Source organism: Hemiscyllium ocellatum, chromosome 21, assembly GCF_020745735.1.
Source record: "Hemiscyllium ocellatum isolate sHemOce1 chromosome 21, sHemOce1.pat.X.cur, whole genome shotgun sequence".
NCBI classification, from domain to species: domain Eukaryota; kingdom Metazoa; phylum Chordata; class Chondrichthyes; order Orectolobiformes; family Hemiscylliidae; genus Hemiscyllium; species Hemiscyllium ocellatum.
The window spans coordinates 51767378-51791674 of NC_083421.1; the positions used below are offsets into that span (position 1 = coordinate 51767378).

The window sequence follows — 24297 nt, forward strand, 5'->3', positions numbered from 1 at the left end:
ACTTTGTGGGCAAAGTTACTAGCAACTGAAATGGACTATGTCCTCCCCACCAGGTTCACATGTTGCATGAAATTCAAATCCTTTTTTTTACTCATGTAATACATTAAATATCAGCATGTTAATAGTTTCCTGTGCGTACAGATTTCAGAAGCTTGCTTTACTCGAAAGATGTTGCATGGTTCCAGACTCCCTGGAGACCACAGAAGGGGCCAAATTTGTAGTGCGTTCTGTTTGAGAGCAAAATGTAGCTTCCTGACATTTGCCCTCTAAAGGCCATTACCTATGGAATAAAAGCAATATTCTGAAATGTTCAGAAGACCAGTCAACTTTTTTGGTCTCAGCCCATCTTCCTCTTCAGAATCTTGTAGCAAGGTCCCACCTGAAATAATTCCCTTTTTCCCCAAATGCTGATTTGGTGTTAACATTCAACCTTTTTCACCTGTACAATGATACAAGATTTGATATTCTCCTGTTACTTGATCTTTGTGTGTAAAGTTTGTGCTGATTATGCACTTGTGCTAAACATTTTTACCCTGATTTCTCTCGAAGGAGCCTTTTGAAAGTGCAGAAGTCCCACATCACCTTCCACATATCATCAAATCCTTAGTGTATTCCTAATGGAATCTATCAAGCTTTTCTGCCTGGGTTTTGGTGCTTTTTAAATGGGATTTCTAGATTGTTGCATCGATGGGTGTAAAGCCATAGATATCAATGCCAAACTGTCCTGGTGGAAAGTGACCAATACCTGACTGCTGGCAACTTTCCTCTGTTGCTGTCTCCCCATGCTCCTACATACTTTGGACAATCAAGCCCTCCCTCAATTGTCATTTCCCAGGTAGTTTGAGGCAAGGTGGAGCTGTACTTGAATTGAGACCTGAACAATCAAGTACATCAGGGTTTAGTGTCTTGGACTCTTGAGTCCTGAGGGCTGGGTGTATGAAACAGTGCTTCCCTTTTGCAGCTCACACTCAGCAGAATACCTTGAATGACAGCCCTTCAACTTTTATCTTTGGCTTTGTTCATCACTGCAATCCCCCTCCCTGTCCTCTATTCTTTAAGGTCAGAAGTCACAGGGCACTCCATTACAGTCCAACAGGTTTATTTGAAGTCACAAGCTTTGGGAGCGCTGCCCCTTCACCTGACGAAGCTCGTCACTTCACCCAACAAAGAGCACTCTGAAAGCTCGTGATTTCAAATAAATCTGTTGGACTAAACCTGGCATTGTGTATCTTGTGACCTTGTCCTCAGTCCAACACTGGCACCTCCACAGCATCATTACTTTTTTTTAATGTCAGTTACTGTTTCTCACCCACCTACAGTGTGTATGTATCTCTTACTTGAAGTGGGAACAGTGATTTTTTTGATGTGTAAAATTATTGTTACCTTTAAAAAGGTGTAATTTGCAAATGAGCTCCTGCTGGTTCATAGGGATTTTCATGTCTAATGTTTTGGCGATGGGTGCAACAGTTGCATGTAAAAACATCGGTCTGACATTGTAAGATGTAGAATACCTGAACAGTGTGTATCACTGTGATTCACTACATGAAGCTTCTACAACACAAATTGCTGGAGAAACTCCACAGGCCTGATGGTATCTATGGAGAGAACCCTTTTTTTAAAGTCCGATGATCTTCCTGAAGAATGTCTGCCCCTCTCCATCCATACCCCACCCCAGCACCTCATTTTTATTTTGTAATTTGGGATCTGCATCAATTCTGTGGTGAGAAATCTGATTTTAAGCCAATGCCTCCAGCGTATTCCATCTCCACCTCCTCTTTTAAATACACGTGTGTTTAATTTGCTTTAACCATGCTATTTTCATTCCTAATGTCTTAACTTGATGCATTCTTAACATTGCTTTTTTTTATTCTTATCTCCCTATTTGGTAGTAATGTATCTGTCTTGCATTTTTATAGGCTATGCAATTTTCCTAGTGTTGTGAAGATGTGGGTGTACTATACCTTAAGAGTTAAAAGCAACAGAACTACCTGACAGAGCCAAGTGTTCTGAAAAGAAATATAATGTAACATTTGGTCAAACAACTATATTAGCTGGTTTCTTGGAAATGGCAAAACAGATTCAAGTTAGGCAATGAGTTAAAATTCTACCTTGCAAAATACCAAGCTCCAATCTGGTTTGAATTGAGTATATTGTCAATGACGCAATCCAATACTTTGAGGGTAGAAGACTGGGGAAAATTGAACAATTTGAGAGGAGAACTGCCAGGCCCCAGCATTTAAAAAGACTGCCTGAAAAATAGCTCGCTTAAAAGGTACCTTTGATCGATCAGTAACCTGGGAAACAAAAATCCCTAAGAAGAAGGAAGAAGGAATATAGAGAAAATGGAAGCCTCCTAGTTGTGAGAAGTTTTATTTTGTAAATCGTAATCGGGAGTTTCTGACTAGTATTATAGACGGGAAGGTAACAGGTTAGAGTAAGGCAGTGAAAATAATTGTTAGTTAATTATTCTGTTAATTTAAGAAATAAAATTGTTAATTTTAACTTTAAATAGCTCTTGGCCTCTTGGAGTTTCACAGATTACTGCATGGGATAAATCTTGTGTTTGTTGCCTTTAAATTAAGCAGGAGGGTTTACCCCATGTCATAACACTAGCCACATTCAGCTTTTATTTGTGGTTGTGTTCAATCCTTAGGCAAGTGTGGAATACATTGCCAATCTCCAGTTTTTGAAATCATCAACACTCGCAAACTATTTGCAATGCTGAAGTGTTTAGCAATATAGGATTATATGGTACCAAAAGAGGCCATTTTCTGCCCCCCACCCTCCACCCCCAATCTGCAGATTCTCTGGAAGTACAGTCAGGCTAGTCTGACTCTCTGCTCTCTTTTTGTACAAACTGTTTGCTTTCCAGGAGTATATGCATTTACTTGACAAAGCTTCTACCAGCTTTTCAGGCAGCATGTCCCAAATCTCTCTCTGCTTGTAACGACTTTTTTTTGTTTTTTTTAGAAGTGCAATGTTTTAAGTGGCTCATTGACAACAATTTGTTCATTCATTCTGCTTGCTTAGAGTTCAAATCTCTAATATTTGAACAATGAGTCCTGAAGACATGGGTTACTTTGTTTTTTCCCCCCCCCCACCCCCGATGTGAGAATGTTTGTATTTATTTGGCGAAAATAGTAACGTTGCCCCAGTTATCCTTGGTACTAGAGAAAGCCACTTTTTTTAAGCTGGTGTGTTCTCAGTCCTGACAGTTGTGCTTTTCTTTGATGCGCAGGTGAATCGTGTTCCCAAGATGAAAAGGGAGCTGCTGCCATCTTCACTGTGCAGTTAGATGATTATCTTCAAGGCACACCCACTCAGTATAGAGAGACGCAGGGCTATGAGTCCAGCGTTTTTCTGGGCAACTTCAAGTCTGGCATCAAATACAAGGTAAATAAAAGTCTGTAATCTGAGACAGGAGCTTGATTCAACAGTTTGCAGTGAACAAGTCCTGTGTTTTTTCCTTGTTGGCTGTGGTACATGATTCCTTTAACCAATGCAAGGTCTTGGCAAAAGACATGTTTCTGAAATCACTGATTGTTGATTTACTTGTCCTGAATAGTTTCTAAGGTTTTTTAAGCTGTCAATTTTGGCAGTCAAAAGTCGTCATTTTTTTTTAAAAAAATGCCCAAAGGAATAAAGAAGCCAGAAAGCACCAGTGGAATCGATATTAATACTCTTAAGCACAACTGAGAGTGCCAAGTGCTAAAGCACATCAGTGTTGGGTGAGTTTTCCCAGATGGAGAGAGGCTGCTTGACATTGAAGTTATTCATTGGTGCTGTACAGGCCTTGGTTTGTTCCACATCTGAGCAATTGGATTTTTGATTTGAGACCTATTCTGTTTTGAACTGTCTGCGACTAGAATAATAATAGTCCCTTGTTTGTGGGATGGGGGTGATGTTGATGTCAAGATTTCAGGAAGACAAATTTTAAGTGTTTGATCTGAGCCAACAGCTAAAAGGGATGAGACACAATAGATTCATCCATTTTTATTTAAATACAGGGCAAATGTTAAAATGACAGTTGGAGTGTTGGGGGAAAATAAATGGGAACAGGAATTGATTATGTCGGAACTTGAGCAACAGCTTGTGGCTCTGCTCCATGGCCACAATAAACTATCATTCTAATGCCACCATCCTAAGGGAGAGACCCAACACCAACCATAGTCCCAGCATCATGCCATGTGATCCCATGGATGGAAGAACATTTTTTTTCACGGAGACTCCACTCTCTTTCTCCCCCCGCCCATACCCACCCAGAGAGATTACTGGGCAAAGATTATAGTCTAGACAGGATGGAGCTTCCAGTTAGTGGAGGGATCAAGGAGCAGGAGTGTAGATGTGAAGTAAGGAGACTTGGAGGGATGTGAGGAAGAAAAAATTGTTCTCATTCAGTGGATAGTGGGAATTTGGCACTCTTGCTGTTTAAAGGTGGTACAGGCAAAACCTTCAACGTTTTTCTTAAGGCAATTTTGAGGCATAAAGGCTGGTTGCTGGGAAGTGGGCATAAAATAATTAATTAGGTGTTTGGCTGACAAAAACTAGGCTGATAGCCAAAAAAAGTTCCTTTCTTTTCTTTTTTTTTTCTCTTTTTTTTTTCTTTTCCTCCTTGACCCCACACCCCCAATAGCCTCTGCCCCATGCTGTAGGGCCCCGATCCAAGTGCACCCCACCGGGCAAGTTTAGTTCTGTAGGTGGGGATCTGCAAATTGACCACCCACTGACTGGAAGCCTTCATCCAAGAACCAAGTCCATTGTGCTTTTGAATAATTTGAGTCATATATGTTAAAATAACGTCAAATGCTTTCAATGGTACTGCTGTGTAACCAGATGACTTGTTTGTTCTGTAAATATTTCCAATGCAGGCTGGAGGGGTGGCATCAGGCTTCTCCCATGTTGTACCCAATGATGTAACAGTACAACGTCTGCTCCATGTGAGTGGCCGCAGAACGGTGCGAGCATTGGAGGTCCCTCTGTCTTGGGACAGCTTCAACAAAGGAGATTGCTTCATCATTGACCTGGGCACAGTGAGTCATGCACCATTCTTAAAAAGTTTTGTAGACCACCAGAATTGGATGGTTACTGAGCCAGACATTGGATGTTTAGTTAAGCTAACAGGCCACTTAGTGAAATGTGACTGGCAGCCATTGAAGTATTATGATGACCGGTTGTTGGCTTAAAAGGATCTGCTCGTTTTTTGTTTTGGATGCACATCAAATGCTGTGCAGGAAGGTATTTGGATAAGACAATAAACCAGTGTACAAGCTGCCATGGTACTGCTTTCACCTGTGGTCGTGACTAACTGAGACATGAGAAATGTACTGATTTCTCTATTATGCCAGCTTTCATCTTGACTGCATTCCTCCCCATTCCTGGATTTTTTTTTTTAAACGTCTGAACAGCTCAGTTGGGAGTTCTTAACTTTATTGCTTTGAGTTGTGGTTTTAAGAGATTTACATCCTGGTTTTGGAATATGCTGGATCTCCCATGCAGTTAATCAAGAGGTTTTGATTATCTGTAACTCCGTATTTGAGTTGAAGCTGCAAGCCAACTTTCCTTCTTTGCCCAAGTGAATCGAATTGAATCCTTGCCTTGTCGGGTAATGCTCGTGGAGCAGCAAGAAAGTTCAACAGGTTCTAGTCCCATTCCTCTAGTTGGTCACAGAAGAAACTTTCATAGTAATAACCTTTTTGAGCAAAGGGGAAATACTTAGAAGTGCCTAGCTTCACATAATATTGAAAGTGTTTTGATTTCTTGTTAAATAATGTCCTTTTTGTGATGGGTGGTTGCTAGGACTAAATGTTTGTTTAGAAGGAATTTAGATGTTTCACCAGTGAACCATATCAAGGTCCCTAATTAGGTCACCTTTCCATATCATTGAACAACTCTCGAGAGTCAGTATGGAACAGACCCTTCCATCCAACCAAAATCTCAAACTAAACCTGCCCCTCCTGGCCCATAATCCTTCATTTCTTTTTCATGTACATTATCCAAATGTCCACTTAAAGTTGTAACTGTACCTGCATCCAACACTTTGGAAGTTCATTCCATATGTGTGTAAAGAAAACTGTCCCTCATGTCTCTTTTAAATCATTCTCCTCACATCTTAATGTGCCCCCAGTCCATTTGCCAATGCGGTTACCAGTCTCCTGGGTTGTATTTCTTCTTGTGCTATATTTTAGACATGGGGATGAGTTTGGTTGCGAGATTAATATAATTCTGAAGTAAACAAATACTACTAACCAGGTAGGATCTGCCAAACCATTTTTTTTGAAGTCCATTTGGTTTGTGCTTGGAGGTGAGATCATTCCACCACTGCTTTTGAGATTGATCAATTTTCTCAGTGGTAAACAATCAAAAAATAATTTCTTCCTTCTGTCAGGAAAAGGAGTAAATGAAAAGCACTAGGAGTTTTTGTTTCAAACCTGATGCACCATCAAGAAATTGATTTGGATCTCGTACATTGCTTGTTTAATTGACTGCCTTGTATTTGTTTGGATGGGAGGGATGACAGCCCATGGGCTACTCAGAGCTAGGACCAGGAGGAGGCAATTTCAGCCACTTGATGCCCTTCACCATTCTATAAGGTCATGGCTGATCTATTACCTGACACACTTTGTTTTAATCTCCTAGCTAACCAAAGCTGGTGCTAACATGTCTCCATTGCATCTATTTTGCTTTGTGGGTAAAGTAACAATCTCAAATGAGTCCTCACAGGAAGAGGCATTGTCTTGATTGCTATCATTCAATAAAACTAACTATTTAAACAATTCTTACAAGAATGACAAGTTGACAGGACTGCACTCCCAAGTTCCCAAGATGGCTTATCCCTATTGAAGCCAGTGTGTTATCAGACTGTTAGAGTTTGCATTATACCTTACTCATTAGCCCTCCTTTCAGCACAATATTGACATCAGCCTGCATGCTGGTTACCTTCCCACATCTTGGCCACAGTGCCATTTGTTTTCCCTTGTGTTTTTTGACCATGATTTGTGTTGTGGCTGTGTCTAACTCCCTCCTGGCAGTGGAGGTCATAGAGTAAATCGGAAATCCTAGCTGATCTTCACCACAAGAAGTTCACCTTTTTCATTCCTTGTGAATCCACTGGAGCAGGTTCCCAGTGAAAGCTGTTTGTAAGCCTCATGGAATTACAGCCTCCATATTGGGTTCCAAGTGCAGCGAGTGAAGAGCTGTGAAGTGATTATTAGAATCTAAGTTAGGAGGAAACTTCTGTTTGGAATAATGTACCAAGTGCACCAACAGCAACATTCATTTGAGGCGGCTCAAAATACAACTCCGGTCATGATGGGAGAAATCCAGTTTAGGGCAAACTTGTAAGCTTTCATCTTCCCTGACATGCTGTTATGAATACCGTTTTCTTTCTGTACATAAAGAAATCAAGGGCTTGGCAATCTGCTTGCTAGCAGTTAAACATATAAATGGCAGCAAGCAAAGTGCAGAGGAGGAGATCAGGCTCTAACCTGAATCAAAGATATTAATCTCTCCAAAGGGAGGTCAGTTTACCCAGCCTCGAACAGAGGATGTAATTAACAATTATGTTAATCAGTTTATGAAATTGCATCAGTTTGTGATTCTACACTACATCACGCATCTTGTCTTTTTTCAGGAAATCTTTCAGTGGTGTGGCTCAAAGTCCAATAGATTTGAAAGGCTAAAGGCCACATACATTTCTAAGGGTATCCGTGACAATGAGAGAAGTGGCCGTGCCAAGCTGCGTGTGTTGGAGGAAGGAATGGAGCCTGATAGGTTGATTGAGGTGAGTCTGGGGATGTTGGTGATGCCACACATTTTCCATTAAAGAAAGTGAATTAAAAATGCTGCAATGGCAGGAATCATGTGTGAAGAATGATTTGAATGACTGGACTTATTTTTTTGAAAGATAGGATTGATATTTGCTGGAGTTGTAAGGGGAATCTCAAACCGCTGAAATTCTGACAGGGCTAGACGCAGTAAATACAGGAAGGATGTTTCTGATGACTGGGGAGTAAAGATCTGGGAGTCCCAATCTAATGCATGAGCTCACTTTCAGCTAAGATGAGGGGAAACTTCCTCACCTTGAGCCTGTGGATTTCTCTGCCATAGAAATAAACCGAGACTGTAACATCAAATGTCTTGGTTTTCGAGAAGGAATTTGATACAGTGCTGAAGGGACGAGAGCATGGGGAGAAAGTAGGAAATGGAGGATCCTCCTTTGGATGATTGCCATCGATCGTGTTGAATGGCACAGCAGGTTGGCAAGGCTGAATGGCCTGTTCCACCACCTGTTTTGAAGTTGTCTTGTTGGGACCTGTCAAAGCCACTTACTTTTAGCAGAGAACAATAAGTCTGTTTACAAATTCCATTTTAGTTATTCCTTGACATTTGGTGAGCCAATAAAATCCCTTTGTAAAATTGAGTTTTAGGGAGAAATTTTGCTGGATGAGACCTTGGGATAATAGAAGTGTTTGAGGTAATGAGAAACATTGAGTAGTACAGTGTATTATTGACTCTTTGCAGCATCTGTTGACCTATGCAGTCAATGGAAGAACCCTTAGAAACATTAGCAGCTGTTCTTCCACCCGGGTGGTCCTTATACCCATTTCTTAGTCTGTCCAGCTCCTTTAGATTACTTAGTGTGGAAACAGGCCCTTCGGCCCAACCAGTCCACACCGACCCGCCGAAGTGCAACCCACCCATACCCCTACATTTACCCCTTACCTAACACTACGGGCAATTTAGCATGGCCAATTCACCTGACCCGCACATCCTTAGACTGTGGCAGGAAACCTGCAACACCCGGAGGAAACCCACGTAGACACGGGGAGAACGTGTAAACTCCACACAGTCAGTCGCCTGAGGTGGGAATTGAACCCGGGTCTCTGGCGCTGTGAGGCAGCAGTGCTAACCACTGTGCCACCGTGCCGCCCCTCACATCTTTCCCCTCACATCTATCTCTACATACACTGAACATGTTGGAATATACTTATTCCCCAAACCTTTTCCCAGGTACAGTCAGTTCCGAAAAGTCACGAACTGAAATGCTAACTGTTTTCTCTACCCAAATGCTGCCAGACCTGCTGAGCTTTTCCAAATTGGTGATTTTGGTTCTGATTTGCAGAATCTGCAGTTCTTTACTTTTTCAGCTTTAGAAGCATTGTACAGAGGGATCTTGGGATGCAAGTCCAGAGGTCTCTGAAAATGGCAACACAAGTGCATAAAAGTGGTCTATGGCATGTTTACCTTCATTGGTCAGGGCATTACGTGTGCAGTTGGCAAATCATGTGGCGTAACTGAAGTTTTATATAGCTGCAACAGTGGCATAATATTCAAATCTGGTTACCACACTATATAAGAAGGATGTGGAGGCTTTGGAGAGAGAGGACAGAGTTTTACCAGGAAGTTGCCTGGATTGGAGTGCATTAGCTATAAGGGGAGGTTAGACAAACTTAGATTGTTTTCACTTGAACGTCGGAGGCAGAGGGATGATCTGATAATGTAAAACTTTGAGGTGGTGTTAGGGTTGGATAGTCAGGGACTTTCTTTTTCCCTGGCTAGAAATACCAAATACTAAGGCATAGGTGAGGGGTAGGTAAGAGGTTTTTTTAAAAAAGGAGATGCGTGAGGTAAGTGTTGTCTTTTTGTGGTAGGTTCCCAGATTGCACTGCTAGGGGGGGTGGGTAGCAGTAGATAGGAACAGTCAAGTGTATGTGCCTGTCTAAATGTCCCATGAACAGGCAGGGAATAGAAGAATACAGACCATGTGCAGGCAGATGGGGTTAGTTTAGATTGGCATCATGGTCAGCATGGACATAGTGGGCTGAATGGCCTCTTCCTGTGTTGCATTGTTCTCTGTTCTGTTGTATCTATTTTATGGGTTTTGCATCTGGTTACTGACTTAATTGCTTCATTTTTAGGTTCTTGGACCAAAGCCAGACCTGCCAGAAGGAACTTGTGAAGATATTAAAATTGATGCATCCAACAGGAAACTGGCTAAATTGTACAAGGTACAAATTATAACCATTCCCAATCATGTTTATTCAAAATGGAGTCTAGCATGTAGACTTAAATCGAGTCTGGCTGATTCACTTTTCCTCTTCAGAAGGAAAAGGAAATGACACCTTGTTCTTTCTGATTTTACAAGAAGTAGGAGTGTAAGAAATGCTTGAGATAATTGCATAGGGCTTTCTCAGTGACTTCACACTGGTGCCCAGTGCTCCATATTTATAGGAGGATGCACTGCATGGAGGAGGTACAGAAGAGTCACCAGATTTAGTCCTGGGTCAAGTGGGTCATTGTGTGGCAGGTTGTGTAAATGGGGCTGCTCTTCTCAGGAGAGTGAGGGACAATCTTCTAGGAGCAAAGTTCTTAAGGGGCTAGACCAGATGTGACACTGAAGATGCTCCCCTCAGTTGGTGAGCCTAAAACAAGAATCACTTGTTTGGGACAGGAGAAATCTCTTCAGTCAAGAGTTGTAGATCTTTGCAATTTTCTGCCCTCGAGTTTGTGGCTTTGCTGTCGTCATTTTGAGGGATGTGGGCCTCTCGAGCTAGGTCAGTACTTATACCACCCAGCCCTAGTCTTCCTTGAAGGTACATCCATTCAGTTGTGTCAAGATTATGTTAATGCAACAGTTTGGTGATTTGTAGCATAATCTCGCTTCATTTGTGGAACATTTTTTTTAATCTGTTAAATATTGTCATTTTCACCTGGATTTTCTAATTTTCAGTTTTTGATTTATGGAAGTTGGAGTTTTCAGCCAGGCACATCGGACTGAGAGGAGGGTTTCTTGTTGATTTGGCTCCTGCTGGAATATGTTGATCCTGACTTCAATCACGTGCACCAGAGAGCCCCTGATTCCTCAGTACACCACTGTGTGCCTCAATGAGGGCTTAATACTGTGGGCTGTGTTTCAGTTTAAAAAATGTAAACTAGAGGGTGATCCGACTCTTCCTGTGAAGGGCTGGGAGTTAGCAATGTAGTTGCAGCACATCTGGGTGTTTTGAGCAAATAGCATTCTTGAACAGGGCCTTTTTAAAGACCTGAAGGATTACTTCAAACTCTTTAAAATTGTCAATGTTTTAGGATTTTTTTTATTTGGATATATTTTGTTGCACATGGCAATTTTGGCCAAAAGAATTGGCATGTCCTAGGGGAAACCACTGGGTCTGTAGTATCTCTGCTGTGTACTTAAATGGGCTGTTTTGGTTTTGAAGAGCCGTCATTATTGTACTTCATTTTACTGTTACTTTCCGATATGCCCCTCTCCAAAGACCTTGCTTGTGATATTCATGCTCGCTGCATCTTAGCTGGGGCCACTTTTTTCCGCCTGTGATGGAAATATGCTACCGTTTGTAACGGAATATGAGAGTATTGGCCCAGACACTGAAGTGAGCAGAGTATATGTGATCAGGGAGCTGTACTAAACATGTCTGAATCTTAGTGCCAGCTTACCCATATCTCTCTCCTGTCCCAGGAGCTAACAGGAGTGTTGCCCCATTGGGTGCAAATACCCTGCTGGAAGCAAAAGCCCGCATCTTGCTGGTAGGTCACTCACTGCTGAACCTGGTCTTGTAGTTGAACTGCTGTGCTACATCTACTCAGCTTGCTCTACGGCTAAGGCGATGTTGACTCATGTCATTTCAATCACGTGGGTAAGATATTTACCTGTTTAATTTGCAGTGTGAGCATTTGGCTACTTCCATGCCTTTGACTATTACCCAGCAGCAGCTACAGGGGCATATAAGGAAGCGACCAGTTATAGCATGTGTTCTCTCCTGTCTCGTGACCAGATGAGGAACTTACTGCCACCCCTCCAACTCTGGCACTTTCAATGCCAGGCCACTGCTTTAGGTCATTTCCTACTGATCAATCTCTGGGACTACGGGCTGCTTTGTGCAACATGTTTTGTCTTTGGGAACTGGAACCTTGAACTCTGTCCCCTTGTGCAGCTCAGAAGTTCCCTGCCCTTGTTTGGGTAAGCGTTCCCATCTGGGTAGTAGAGGTGGCTGTGTCACCTTTAACAGGCTGCTGCTTCACTCAAAACCAAAGACAAGTTATTCTAATAAAACATCACCTCCAAAGCCAGAAGCAGGGGAACCCCAGGCTTATTGAGAATAAGAGTAGTTTTTTGTTTTATTTTTTAACTTGGCTAAGGAGAATTGAGTGAGGCATGTCTCATGTGGTTTTTAATGGGCTGCAATACATGGATGGCTTTCTGACTAAATGTGCACCTTCCCCAACTTTACTCCCTAGGTTTCGAATGCTGCTGCTGATGAAGTTCAAATAACCTTGGTGGCTTCGGAGAACCCATTCAAGCAGAGCATGTTGGACTCTGAAGACAGCTTTATCTTAGACCATGGTTCCAATGGGCAGATCTTTGTCTGGAAAGGTAAGCGAGGTTGGGTTAACCAGTTGGTGAGCCATTAATAGCAATTTTTGAGGCATTTCTTTCAAATTGCCAAAAATTGAAACCAATTTTAGATGAAACTCTCCATTCCCTTTTATCTTTGGACTTGCTGGTTTCATTTTGGATGATCAAGTGGGAAACTAAACAATTTTAAGCTGTGTCCCTGGATCACATCCCAGTACAGTCAGTGACTATCTGTTGATTCAGCTCATCAGGCTGCGAGAGAGTGGAGATCAGAATGTTAGTTCTAGGTTTGGAAATTGTTGATGCCTCAGAAGGGTCACATTAGTGAATCTGTGGAATACTCCCTGGGTGTGGGCACACTCCCTGTGGAGCCAGTCATAATTCCATGACATTTCATGGAGGTTTGTGTGGGGAAAGACTCCGGATGTGCGTGAAATGAAAATTTTCAAGTTACTCTTGCGCCAAGTTGCTCACTAATATTGAAGCAAGAATTCATGCTTCAGTGTTGTGTCCAGCAGAACGTTTCTAGCCCTGAATCATGGGAGGGGGCAATTCCTGCTGTCTTCACCAGCTCATTCAATGAGCTTTATTATCTTGTCAGTCTCCTGGTTTTGCTTCAGACCCTTGTAGTTTTTATCTAAATAACCAATGCCTGAAGTGAAGCAGCCTCCTCCTCATTTCTAGGTGGTCTATCCCATTCCTGATTACTTGTGTGAAACTTTTATCTCTCTCCTCACTGCATGTTAAATCTACATCGTCCTGCTCATTTATTTTATGAGCAGGAACCGTTTCGTTGCACTTACTCTGTTCTACTTCATCGAGCCCATTTGGATTTTGAAAACTTCGATCAAATCTCCCCTCAGTTGCCTTCTCTCCAGGGAGTCCCAGCCTCCTGATGACTCGAGTTCTTCCATTCCTGCATTATTTTGGCTTCAAGTTTTATTTTTAGCTTTTTGAAATGGCATGGAAATTGGAGACCATTTGCATTATTCATGGCGTGTTGCAGAAAGAGCAGGGGGTGGTTTTTCAGAGGCTGCCTCAATCCTTCAGATGTCCAGCAAATACCTGTCCTGGAAACATTTTGAAAGGAGTCGGTGCTGTTTTGCAACGAGATAATGGAAGGAGGGACCAGTAGTTGAATGCAAGAGTTTTTTCATTGGTTTTGGCTTTTAATGGTGCAGTATCAATCTGTCTGCTAATCTATTGTGTAACCCTCTGAGCTGTGAAGGCAGTTACAAGCTGCCACCTTGACCCACAGTGGTCAGTACCCACTTGATAAGACTGAGTGGTTTGGTCTGGAGTTGCTTTTATAGGTAAGGGTGTTCAGTTTACCTCACTAAAGAGTTGCATGAACTTTATAGCAGCCCATTATGGGATGCTTTAATGATGTGAACTTTTTATTACCAGCTCCAGAGTTTAAAAAAATCAAATGCCGAACTGCTGCGTGAGTTTATACGTTAATTTCTCTGGAGTTATATCCCGGATTCTGAATTGGTCTAGCTGCACACCCACTGTCAACATGATCATGTTAATCAGATGTTTGAGTCTTTCTGCCTCCAAGTGTTTGTTGTTTGTTTTTAAAGTGAAATTATTGCAAATTATTTTAAAAGAAAATTTAAACCCTTTTCTATTTCTAAGGTAAGAATGCTAATCCGGAAGAACGGAAAGCTGCTCTGAAAGCTGCTGAAGAGTTTATTACAAAAATGGGATATCCCAAACACACCCAGGTAAGATCTACTGGATTGCTGCCAGCAGACATGGGAACAGCTTTCCTCATTTGGTCAAACTACAGACTTTATTTTAGGTGGATGGATGTTGCCACAATTTGTTTCCTAGCACTGGGTGTAAAGGCCTGTTTGGCTCGGTGTTTAGGGATCAACTATTATTGACCTTTTTGAAGAGGACAGTCTTAATGAGGTGTAATTAATTGCATGATAGCAATTGGGTACTAGTCATGTTCAGTATTGTTACAAAGTCTGAGGAAGGACCATTGTAGTGTCCCTGCCTCTGGGCTGGGAGGTCCAGGTTCAAGCCCCACCTACTCCAGAAATGTATAATAACCCCTGAACAGGTTGACTTTAAAAATATCTAAGTCTGAGGAAACCTGCAGATGTCAGCCTGCACTCAAAGATTTGTTTTATCTCTTTCCAAACCAGTGACAAATCAGGTCGGGCTTAATACAGCCTCCAACATTCACCTTTAAGAAGTTATCTTGTACAACAAAACTGACACTGAAAGTCGATATGTGGGGAGAGGGTTGAAGGAGAAACTATATTTTAGAATTTACCTGAGTGGTATGTTTAAACTGTTTTCATTTTACATCCAGGGTTATACTAAAGAACTACCTGATTACCTTGCCTTAACGGTTTATACTCTTGAGAAGAACAGAGTTTACATTTGACTCAGTTAAAAAAGTTTTTTGTTGAGCACAAGCGTGTTGTTGGTAATGCTGCCCCATGTCCTGTTCTTTAGATTCAGATTCTGCCAGAGACTGGTGAGACCCCGCTGTTCAAGCAGTTCTTCAAGAACTGGGTTGACCTGTATCAGACCGAGGGAATGGGAACCTGCTACGTTTCTGGGCAGATTGCCAAAATTGAAAAAGTGCCTTTTGATGCTGCGACTTTGCACGAATCTCCTGCCATGGCTGCTCAACATGGAATGGTGGATGATGGCTCTGGAGATAAAACGGTAAGCCACCAACTTGCCGATTTGTGGAAGCAGTTGGATTTCCCTGAAGGAAACCAGTTCTTCATGAGGATCCAGCTGTGGAAAGAGATGTTGTCTGTGCCATTCCCAAACCTCTCCAAAAGCCAACTTTCACTTACAATGCATCATGTAATGTACTGCAGCGTCCAATGACGTTTGGTGTCAGCTGTCAAAGGGAACCATCAAATTTTAGCATCCCACTTGCAAAGTTGCTGTTCTGTCATTGGCCATCCAGATTTGCACCCAATGCCCCACTCCCACGTCTGTAAATGCAATGAAATAAATTCATTCACTTTCTGATCCTTGTCTTCAGTCCTCACTATGGATTCCCCAAAAACCTCCATATGCAAGTGCAGTAAAAGGATATCTGGAGAAAGTTGTGGGTCATGGGCTAGAAGCTGGTTTGCCTGTTGGACAAGGGCAAACAGGAGCAGGCATGGGAAAAGTGGCCTTTGAAGGGGCTGACCATGTCTGCATTGCAATTGGTTTAGAAGTTCCTCCATAGTCTGTGGCTGGGCAATACCAAGTGCAGTTAAACCTTCTCTACAGCTGAAACTATTTGTGGGTGATCGTTCTTCCATGTAGTTGCAGTCTACTTCCTTGCTTGCCCCTGTCTTGACATACTCTGGCTTTCAATGATTTGCAGAAGACCGTCTCAGCTAAGTTGTCATTTTAAGATCAGAGATCACTTGTTCAGATCCCTCTGCTGTCAGCCACTTTTCCAAGCTCTTCCTATTTTGTCCTTGTACAACAAAGCCAATCACCTTCCAGCGCTAGTCCTAGAACCACCATTTTCTCCAAATATCCTTATTGCACCTGCAGTTTTTCCAGAGAATTACAAATTAGATTTGGAGAGGCTTCAGAACCGAACAGTTCATGGTGCTGTACGCCACAGGGCCCCATTCTTCCTCCATTTCCTGTATTCCAGAAAATAAAGATCAAGGTGTAAATGCAAATTAACTGGATTTTTTGTTTTTACAATGTGCATGAGACACTATACACACCAATTTCTATCCAGTGAACCTGAGATTTTTGATGGCCTGGGGAAGAGTTTATGCCATTTTTAGTAGGAATCAATGGTATTTCAATCTGTTTGTAATGTGTATGCCATGAGAACAGGAGAGGTCGGTTGGTGGCAACATGTTGAAAGGAGGGGTGGGGGGGGGGTGGGTATATGGCTGTATGTTTCTTCTTTGTCTTGGCTACTACTTTAGATAAAAGGAAAATGACAAGTTATTACCTCAGTTCTCTGCAGTAGCTACTTTGCAATATATTTCCCATGTTGGAATCCACTAGGAGAAAGTGAGGACTGAAAATGTTAGCGATGAGAGTTGAGTGCGCTGGAAAAGCACAGCAGGTCAGGCAGCATCCAAGGAGCAGGAGAATCGGCATTTCAGGCAAGAGCCCTTCACCTCATTCCTGATGAAGGGCTCATTCCCGAGACGTCAGTTCAAATGCTGCCTGATCTGTTTTTTCCAGCACCACACTCTCTACTCATGTTGGAATCCAGTTTCATTCACACCGTGTGACTGGGAGTACTTTCAGACTGATACTTGCACGATGTTGACCTGTCTGACTCTGATCAATGCGATGGCTTACTCAACATGGACAATATGTCTCTTGTTTCTCGGCCAGAGGAGGGGAACAACTGTTATGTTCTGCTATCCTGTGCCCTCTGTCTGTGCTTGGCAGAGAGTATTTGTGCTGCTGTGGACAGTTTACTGGAAGAAGGTCTTCCCTGGTCTACTTCTTGCCTTTAGGAAGGTAAATGGGGATGAAATACTACCTGTTCACAACACTAATAAGTGATCACATTGAACCATTTCAGATCTGGCGCATTGAAGACAATGGCAAAATGCTTGTTGATCCCAGTACTCATGGCCAATTCTATGGAGGGGACTGCTACATTATCCTGTATCCTTACACATCCTCGGGAAGACAGGGCCACATCATCTATTACTGGTAAGCTGTTGGAAGACTTTTATTGGATGTTTTATTTGTTTTCGTGAAAGCTTTCTGTAGTCCCTTTCCCTTACCTCGATGAGCAATGCTGGCACACAGAGGAAGAGGTGATCGACTGGGGTGCCCTCTGAATTCAGCCGGGTTTCCAATTTTCCTGATCTTACTCTGAAAAGAGGAGTGGATGGTTCTGCTAATTCTGTCTCCTTCCCTCCAGCGCCATTATCCTCAAGTAGCAGGTGACTGACCATCCCTTTCACTTGCTGTTGGAGAACTTGCTGCATTTGCCAACTCAACTACAACTCCTTCAAAAAGGATTCAGTGTCTGTGAATCTCACTGTTCCTGGAGAATGTGAAAAGATGTTTTATACTCCATGTGAAGAAAGAAATTGGAGTCATCTTGAAATAAGATTTTTGTTCAATGAAATATTATAAGCAAGTCTCTGTATCTATGCTACTCCTGATTTGGTCTCCATAATAAAATGGAGAACACTTGTTCAGATATCTCTACTGATTCCAGAAGGGCTCATGCCCGAAACATCAATTCTCCTGCTCCTTGGATGCTGCCTAACCTGCGCTTTTCCAGCGACACATTTTCAGCTCTTATCTCTACTGTTAGCCACTTTTCCAAGCCCCTTCTATTTGGGCTTGACAAAGCCAATCACCTTCGAGCCTTAAACCTAGAACCACAACTTTTATCCAGTTGTTGACCTCTTCCAGTACGTGCCTAACCTCCAACTGATTACAATTTTGAGTTGGGGGTGGGGAGAGTAAAAAGCATCATCTGATATTTTGTTAATGGGATGTGGGCATCTGTGTGCCAGCATTAATGCTTATCCCTGATTGCTTGCCTTGAGAGCAGTTAAGTGTTAATCACATAGCTTTAGGAAAATAGTGTAAGTCCAACCAATAAAAGATGGCAGATTTCCTTTTCCAAAATGAAGGAATGACTTGGTACTGAAGATAAATCAGCCTTTTCTGATTTTGCTCCTTTCTGAGCTTTGGGGAAATGCTTGTGGACATCTTAAGACAGGAACTGTTTGTCATCTCCAGCTAACTAGATGGGGAAGGACAGAATTTATAGCTTAATCCTGGTAATCTGAGGTTTTATTTTGAGATGATATTCATGGTGAATTATGGCACTCCAACTCAGTAGAGCCACTATTAGGATCCCAAATTAAGCCACTTTTTGTTTTGTTTTGTTTTAACCTTTTTGGGTATCTCAATACAAGTACAGTACCTTTTAACAGGAGTGAACTTTTTTTTTCAAGCACATTCTGTATAAATGTTGTGTCACTAAAGCTGCATTTTATTGCCTGTCTTTAGCTACCTTTTGAAGGGGTGGCTCAGCAGTTGCCACTTGAACCACAGCAGCCCATGTCAGGAAGGTAATGCCACGAAGGTGTTTGGATTGCATTCTTAAATTCTGACTCAAAGGGCTGAGTACATACCTGAGGGTAGCCTGGAGGTGATAGTATTTCCATGATGTGGCTGGTGATAATATCTGCTTGCTCCTGGATTAGCCTGCTGTCAGTGTGCTTGGCCTTACTTGAAAACCTGTCCATTTGCCTGAGGTTGCTGAAACTGCAACTTTGCAGGAATAATGCCTTCTGTACAGAGCAGAACTGGAGGGAGTGGGAGGCTGGGAGATAACTTGAGCTGCTTTGAATATCGTGAGCCTCAATACCGTAGACACTGCTGTTCCACTGCTCTAAATTGTTAAAATTGATTTCTTTCCTACCCAATTGGTCATTGACCCGAACCCTGCACCTATTGATGATTCTTGAGTACTTTAAAATCTTGAGGGACTGACATTTACAAAAAAAAATACAAATCAGGATAGTTTAAATGCAGCTATAGGGTATTTTCACTCCTAGGTGTGCCAGGCTTTCTGCCTTATCTCACACGGAGAATGAGGGTCTGCTATATGTTGAACCTGTGCTGCACAAAGGGAACATACCTATGTTCCTGCCCAGACGGTTTACTTCATTATCCAGTTGTAGGAAGGGTTACACTCGGGTAGAACTGACTGGGGTTGGCTGTGAGTAACTTTGGCAAGCTTTGAGTTAAGGTTAGAGCTCTGTTTTTGTGGCTATCTTTCACATCCCTGAGGTTGATCATGTTTTGGGTGGGGGGGGTGGGGCAGCAAAACTGTCTTCAGAAAGAAAGCATATCCGATCTTGGCTGAGGGAGACCAGTTGGGTCAATTCTGCTCATGACTTGGAGGGGGTAAAGGGAATCATAGAATCCCTGTAGTGTGGAAACAAGTCTTTCTGCTCAAAGGTCCACACCGACCCTCCAAGAGTAACCCACCCAGACCCATTTCCCCACTCTATCATCCTATATTTACCCTGACTAATGCACCTAACCTACACACGCCTGAACACCATGGGCAATTCAGCATGGCCAATTCACCTAACCTGCACATTTTTGGATAAGTTTGGTAAATCTTGATTAGGGGAGAAGGCTGGATGCTTGTCATGACTCAGTGCAACAGTTTGATAATGCAAGCTATCTGTCTCCATAAAAATTAAATAAATGGATGGAGGTTTTACTAAAATAGTGAGACTGTTGGAGCTCCATTAATACCAGGTCAAAGTGACACTGTTTACTATCACCTGCACAGGCTATAGGTGAAAGTCTGCATGTTGCTGTTGATACTAATCTCTCACAGGGTGTGTAATTACAGTCTTCATTTTGGAACATTAGACCAAATTCATATGTTCTTGCTCTAAACACTTAAGGAAAAAGTTTACTGAACGATTGGGTTCAGTAGTGCTTTTTCTGTTGCAAAGCCTCTCTAACCTTGGAAGAACAAAAAAAGTTTTTATTTCGCGTGACCTAAAAACAGAATCTGTTAATGGGGGAAAAAGCTGAAGTCAAGTGGCATCTTTTGAAGGAAATAATTGATTCTGAATTCAAACTTCCAGCATTGACTGACTTTGCTTTGTTTGTTGAAAAGTGTGGAGTATTATTCCAACAGATGCAGATTTTGGAGAAACTATTTTTGTCTTTGCATCTTATTATAATCCCATGTGTGTATCCATCTTGATTCATTGGGCAGAGAGCAAAATTAAAATGTGTGGATTCTTCCATCTGATTGCTTGTTTAGAGTCTCCTTGTCGCTTGCTGCTGCAGATATCAGCTTCCCCTATAGAGGGGGCTAGAATCAAAAGAACACCAGGGAGCGAGCAGACTCCATTGAGCAAACTTAATTTGAGTTAATGAGAAGTGGATAATACCAGTGAAACCTGGGCTGTTTTGAACTGCATCAGTAGGTTAAAAGTTAATTTCATTGGTCTTTTTCACTAAACTATTTTGCAAATATATTGCCTTCTGTCCGAAAAATGTTTGATTAGCTTGGGATTTTTATGGGATCTATTGTTGCCATGGATACTGAGCATTGTTTGTTTCAACTTTGACAGTATCTTCCAGTTCTAAAACACATCCATCTTTAGATCCAGGAATGGAGCTGCTTTTTATAAAGAACATGCATTTTGCACATGATCTGTAGGTGGCAGCACAGCAAAGTTTAACAATCAAGTGTTTATTACTTGGTTTTTTGACATGAAAGAGCATATTAATCTCTTAAATGCTAAGAAAGTATCTCTGTACATTTAATCAGAATGTCATAGAATCCCAACAGTTTGGAAGCAGGCTGTTTGGCCCATCAAGTTCATACTGTCCTATCAGAGCATCCCCATCCCCATGGGCAGTCCACTTATCCTGCATATCCCTGGACACTATGGGAAAATTAGTCCAGCCAATCCACCTAACATGCACATTCTTCAACTGTGGCACCTGGAGGAAACCCATATGGACACAGGGAGAATAGGCAAATTCCACACAAACAATTAACCAAGGGTGGAATCCAACCTGGGTCCCTGGTACTGTGAGACAGCAGTGCTAACCAATGTGCCATCCTGTCTCTGACAGCTGACTGGTGATTTCTTTTTATTCCAAACACACTCTGCCATTCACCACAACAATGGTTTGTTGACTTAAAAGGATTGCACGGATTTGTTTTTCCTTGCATTGGTTTCCCACCCCCATCTCTTTATTTAAAAGAATCCATGCTGCAGTGCCACTGGTATTCAGGCCCGTAGGTATTGTCTTAACATTTTTCCCCCCCTTATACCAGCCAGTGGCAGTTGAGAGATGGGGATTGGGATGTTTGGTCTGGTGTGTATGGTGCTAATTGAATCATTTCTCTATATATGCAATTGGAGGGCATTCACTCAGCACACTTGCTGCAACTGAATGATTGGGGTTAGGAGGTGCATGCATATAAATGTATAACTTGAGGAACATCCTCCAAATAAGTTGGTTTTAAGGCATAATGTAACTTTTTAGGTGTGGCACTTGTCGTGATCTCTTGTCCAGTCCCATTAATGGAATGTTGGTTCTCCTTCTATCTTGCAGGCTGGGAAGTGCATCATCCCAGGAAGAAAAGGGTACTGCTGCCATCTTGACTACTCAGCTTGACGATGATCTGAGAGGTTGCCCAGTTCAGGTAAAGCCTACACGTTTTTGAGCAGAGTGTCAGTGTGGCCGTTAAGTGATTGACTGATTATCACATGATTTTTAAATGTCAGCTGTTTCGCAATTTGTTTTCAGCTTTCTGTTATGCAAAGCACCAAGTACCCCTCAAATAAAAAGCAAAGAAATGAAACAATTATACAACTGTTTTTCTCTTAAGCTTGTTTATGCTGAGTGTTGATCCCATGATTGGGCTAAGTAGGCGAGTGCGGCAGCTCACTGTATAGCTGCCTTAATTATTCAGTTGCCTCTGTGCCAGTCCGCTCTGCAGGGCATCAATTATTTTTGTTGCTTGTCCACGTCTAGCATAGCAGGCACCAATCACATTAATTTTTTTTGGGGGGGTGGGGTTTGTGCTTTTATAAATTCTGATGGTTATTAGGAACTAGAGTTCTGAAACCAAAGAGTCAGGAGACCTATTCAATTATGCCCTAAATTCCATTGCGAAGAGAGTACTGTTGAGGGATTTCTTACCTGCTCCTAGATAGGTGAACCAATCTGCACTTTGTCTGCAGTGTTTTTTTTTAAAAAGGACAGTTTTACTGTGGTCCTGTCTGAAGAGCTCTGCATGGCGCACACATTAGCTGTGCCTGGCCCAGCTGTGTGTATCTCATTGTGTTGCCTGAAGAGTAATACCACTTCCATTCAAAGTTTTGCTTATTCTTAGTTGCCAAATACCTTATTCATTGTATTACTTTCCACTTAAAATAGAAGTTCAATGTTACTTTCTACAATCAGTATCACTATTGAACTAATTTTGTGGGGCACGTTGAACTTCTTTCTAAACACGCCAACCACCCTCATCCTGTTCATTTGGTGTCTTAAACTAGTCTTTCATTCTGCAACAAGCTGTGCAAATGCTTCACAAAAGTAGCACTCTCATTTGACCGTGGACTGTGAAGAATCCAGTATACTCCCAAACCATTCACCAACAACCTGCTCTTGGCTACTAGTCAGCTGCCTCGCTGCAACTGAACTGGGTTCTCTTACTTTCCAAGTGCTTTTTGTAATCCTCTGAATGACAAAGCACTTGGGCTCCCTGGATGTTGTTGCACTGCAAGAAATCAGGCTCACACAGAAATGGATACTTTAAAGGGAAATATTGCATACTTTTGTGGCAGAGGCAATCTTGAGAGGTACTACTTGAACATGGAGTAGGTTTCGCAGGAACAACAACACTGCTTATGATGATTGAACCCCACCCAGGGCTTGAATGCTTTAATTCAACAAGTGGGGGCCGAAGTTAACCTTTTTTTAATGTGCATCTTTTGCCCTGACATCTACCTGTAGCCCAAATGTTGAGAATGAACATGGAGGTAGTTGATGTTGGCAGGATTCCTGGCACTGAGGGGCTCTATTTAGCCTGGAGGAATTCAGTGCAGGGTGGATACTATCTCAGTACAAATGCCAGTGTGCTTTGACTACCAAAGAATTGATAAGACGAACCAATTGACCACGGATTGCACAGTAGCAATAGTAATAGTGTAATCAACTGCCACCCCCAAGTTGGGGAATGGTCCAAGTTATCTTGGGGACAGCTGGGATTGTGGTACTCTCAGCTAGATCTTGTGATTTCTAGACAGGTCACCCTTAAGTGTTCTCATCACTGTTCATATCACAGTGCTGACTGTGGCCCTAACCATCCCTCTGTGTAGCAATATCAGACTCCCTAGCCAAGGAACAACTTCTAGAAGAAGGCATCTCCTTGAATTAACACCAGCGGTACCACTGATCTACAGGCATTTCTCGACATCCTTAAGACTCCCGAGGTGCCCAGCAAACCCCATCTTGACACATTCTCGGAACTACCAGAATCCAGTCTTACAGGATTGATTGGCATGTGCATCAATCAATACCTGCTCGAACTCTGCAACTTCAATCTGCTGGTTCTGAAAGAGATGTGTAAGGGAACAAAGAAACCAAACAGTCCAAAGCAGCAAGCAAACATTCTCTTGAAGCCCAGTGATTTTACTGAACCTAGCAAGCTGATGGAGAGGTAGCTGGAGCAATATCTCCTCCATTTACATGATGAGAAAGTTGTTCTGAAGTTCTCAGAAGTTCCAGATGTTTCTGTGCTGGAGCTGGACAATGAGCCCACCATAGTAGAGTTCTAGCTGCTTGTCTGCATTGTCGATGGGAAATCCCCAGGAAATAAGATCATTTCAAATGAAGTATCAGGAGGTGGAAAGTGAGCACTCGCAACAGCACCTCCATGAACTTGGCAGGGTTGGAAGGAACATGTGTTTCAAGGTGTCTTGATGCAAGTACAATCATCCATACAAAAGCAAAGGGGATCATGGTGACCAGCCTCTCTCTCAGCATTTATTCTGTGCATCATGTGGGTTTGGAGATGTAAAGCAAATGTCAATTGATTTAGTTGCTCTCTGGCTTACCCAAGTAATGTTGTGCATGGTGCATACCTTCCCCTCTCGGTGGTTGTTAATCTTGTCAACAATTGTTGAAGTTGGCTAGACTGCTCCTGAGTGTTTCTTCCCATGCGAACATGCCATTGTCCATGGCGTGAAACAAATCAAGCACTCAGACCGGCAGTGGGTTAAGACAGCTGCACCCTGGTTCCAAATCCTATTTGCCATCGTTTGTATTTCCTCCCTGCCGGTATTGAGTTTTCTCAACTTTATCAAGAGTGCCTGCCTTTGTTCTGAGCCAACAGCAAGGTTTTCATCTTTGTAAGGCAGCTTATTGAGGACCGGTCCTGATTA

At 42.3% G+C, this 24297-nt stretch overlaps 1 protein-coding gene across 2 annotated transcripts in view; it reads left to right on the forward strand.

Annotated features, from left to right (window-relative positions):
- gsna (gelsolin a) overlaps positions 1-24297 on the forward strand; it is an 81001-nt gene that overhangs the window by 31369 nt on the left and 25335 nt on the right. For both annotated transcript variants that reach the window (XM_060841468.1, XM_060841469.1), the window contains exons 3-11: positions 3239-3393; positions 4869-5030; positions 7631-7780; positions 9918-10007; positions 12256-12391; positions 14012-14100; positions 14846-15061; positions 16908-17041; positions 21461-21551. In XM_060841468.1, coding sequence (XP_060697451.1) covers positions 3239-3393; positions 4869-5030; positions 7631-7780; positions 9918-10007; positions 12256-12391; positions 14012-14100; positions 14846-15061; positions 16908-17041; positions 21461-21551 — 1223 coding nt within the window. The remainder of the gene's footprint in view (positions 1-3238; positions 3394-4868; positions 5031-7630; positions 7781-9917; positions 10008-12255; positions 12392-14011; positions 14101-14845; positions 15062-16907; positions 17042-21460; positions 21552-24297) is intronic.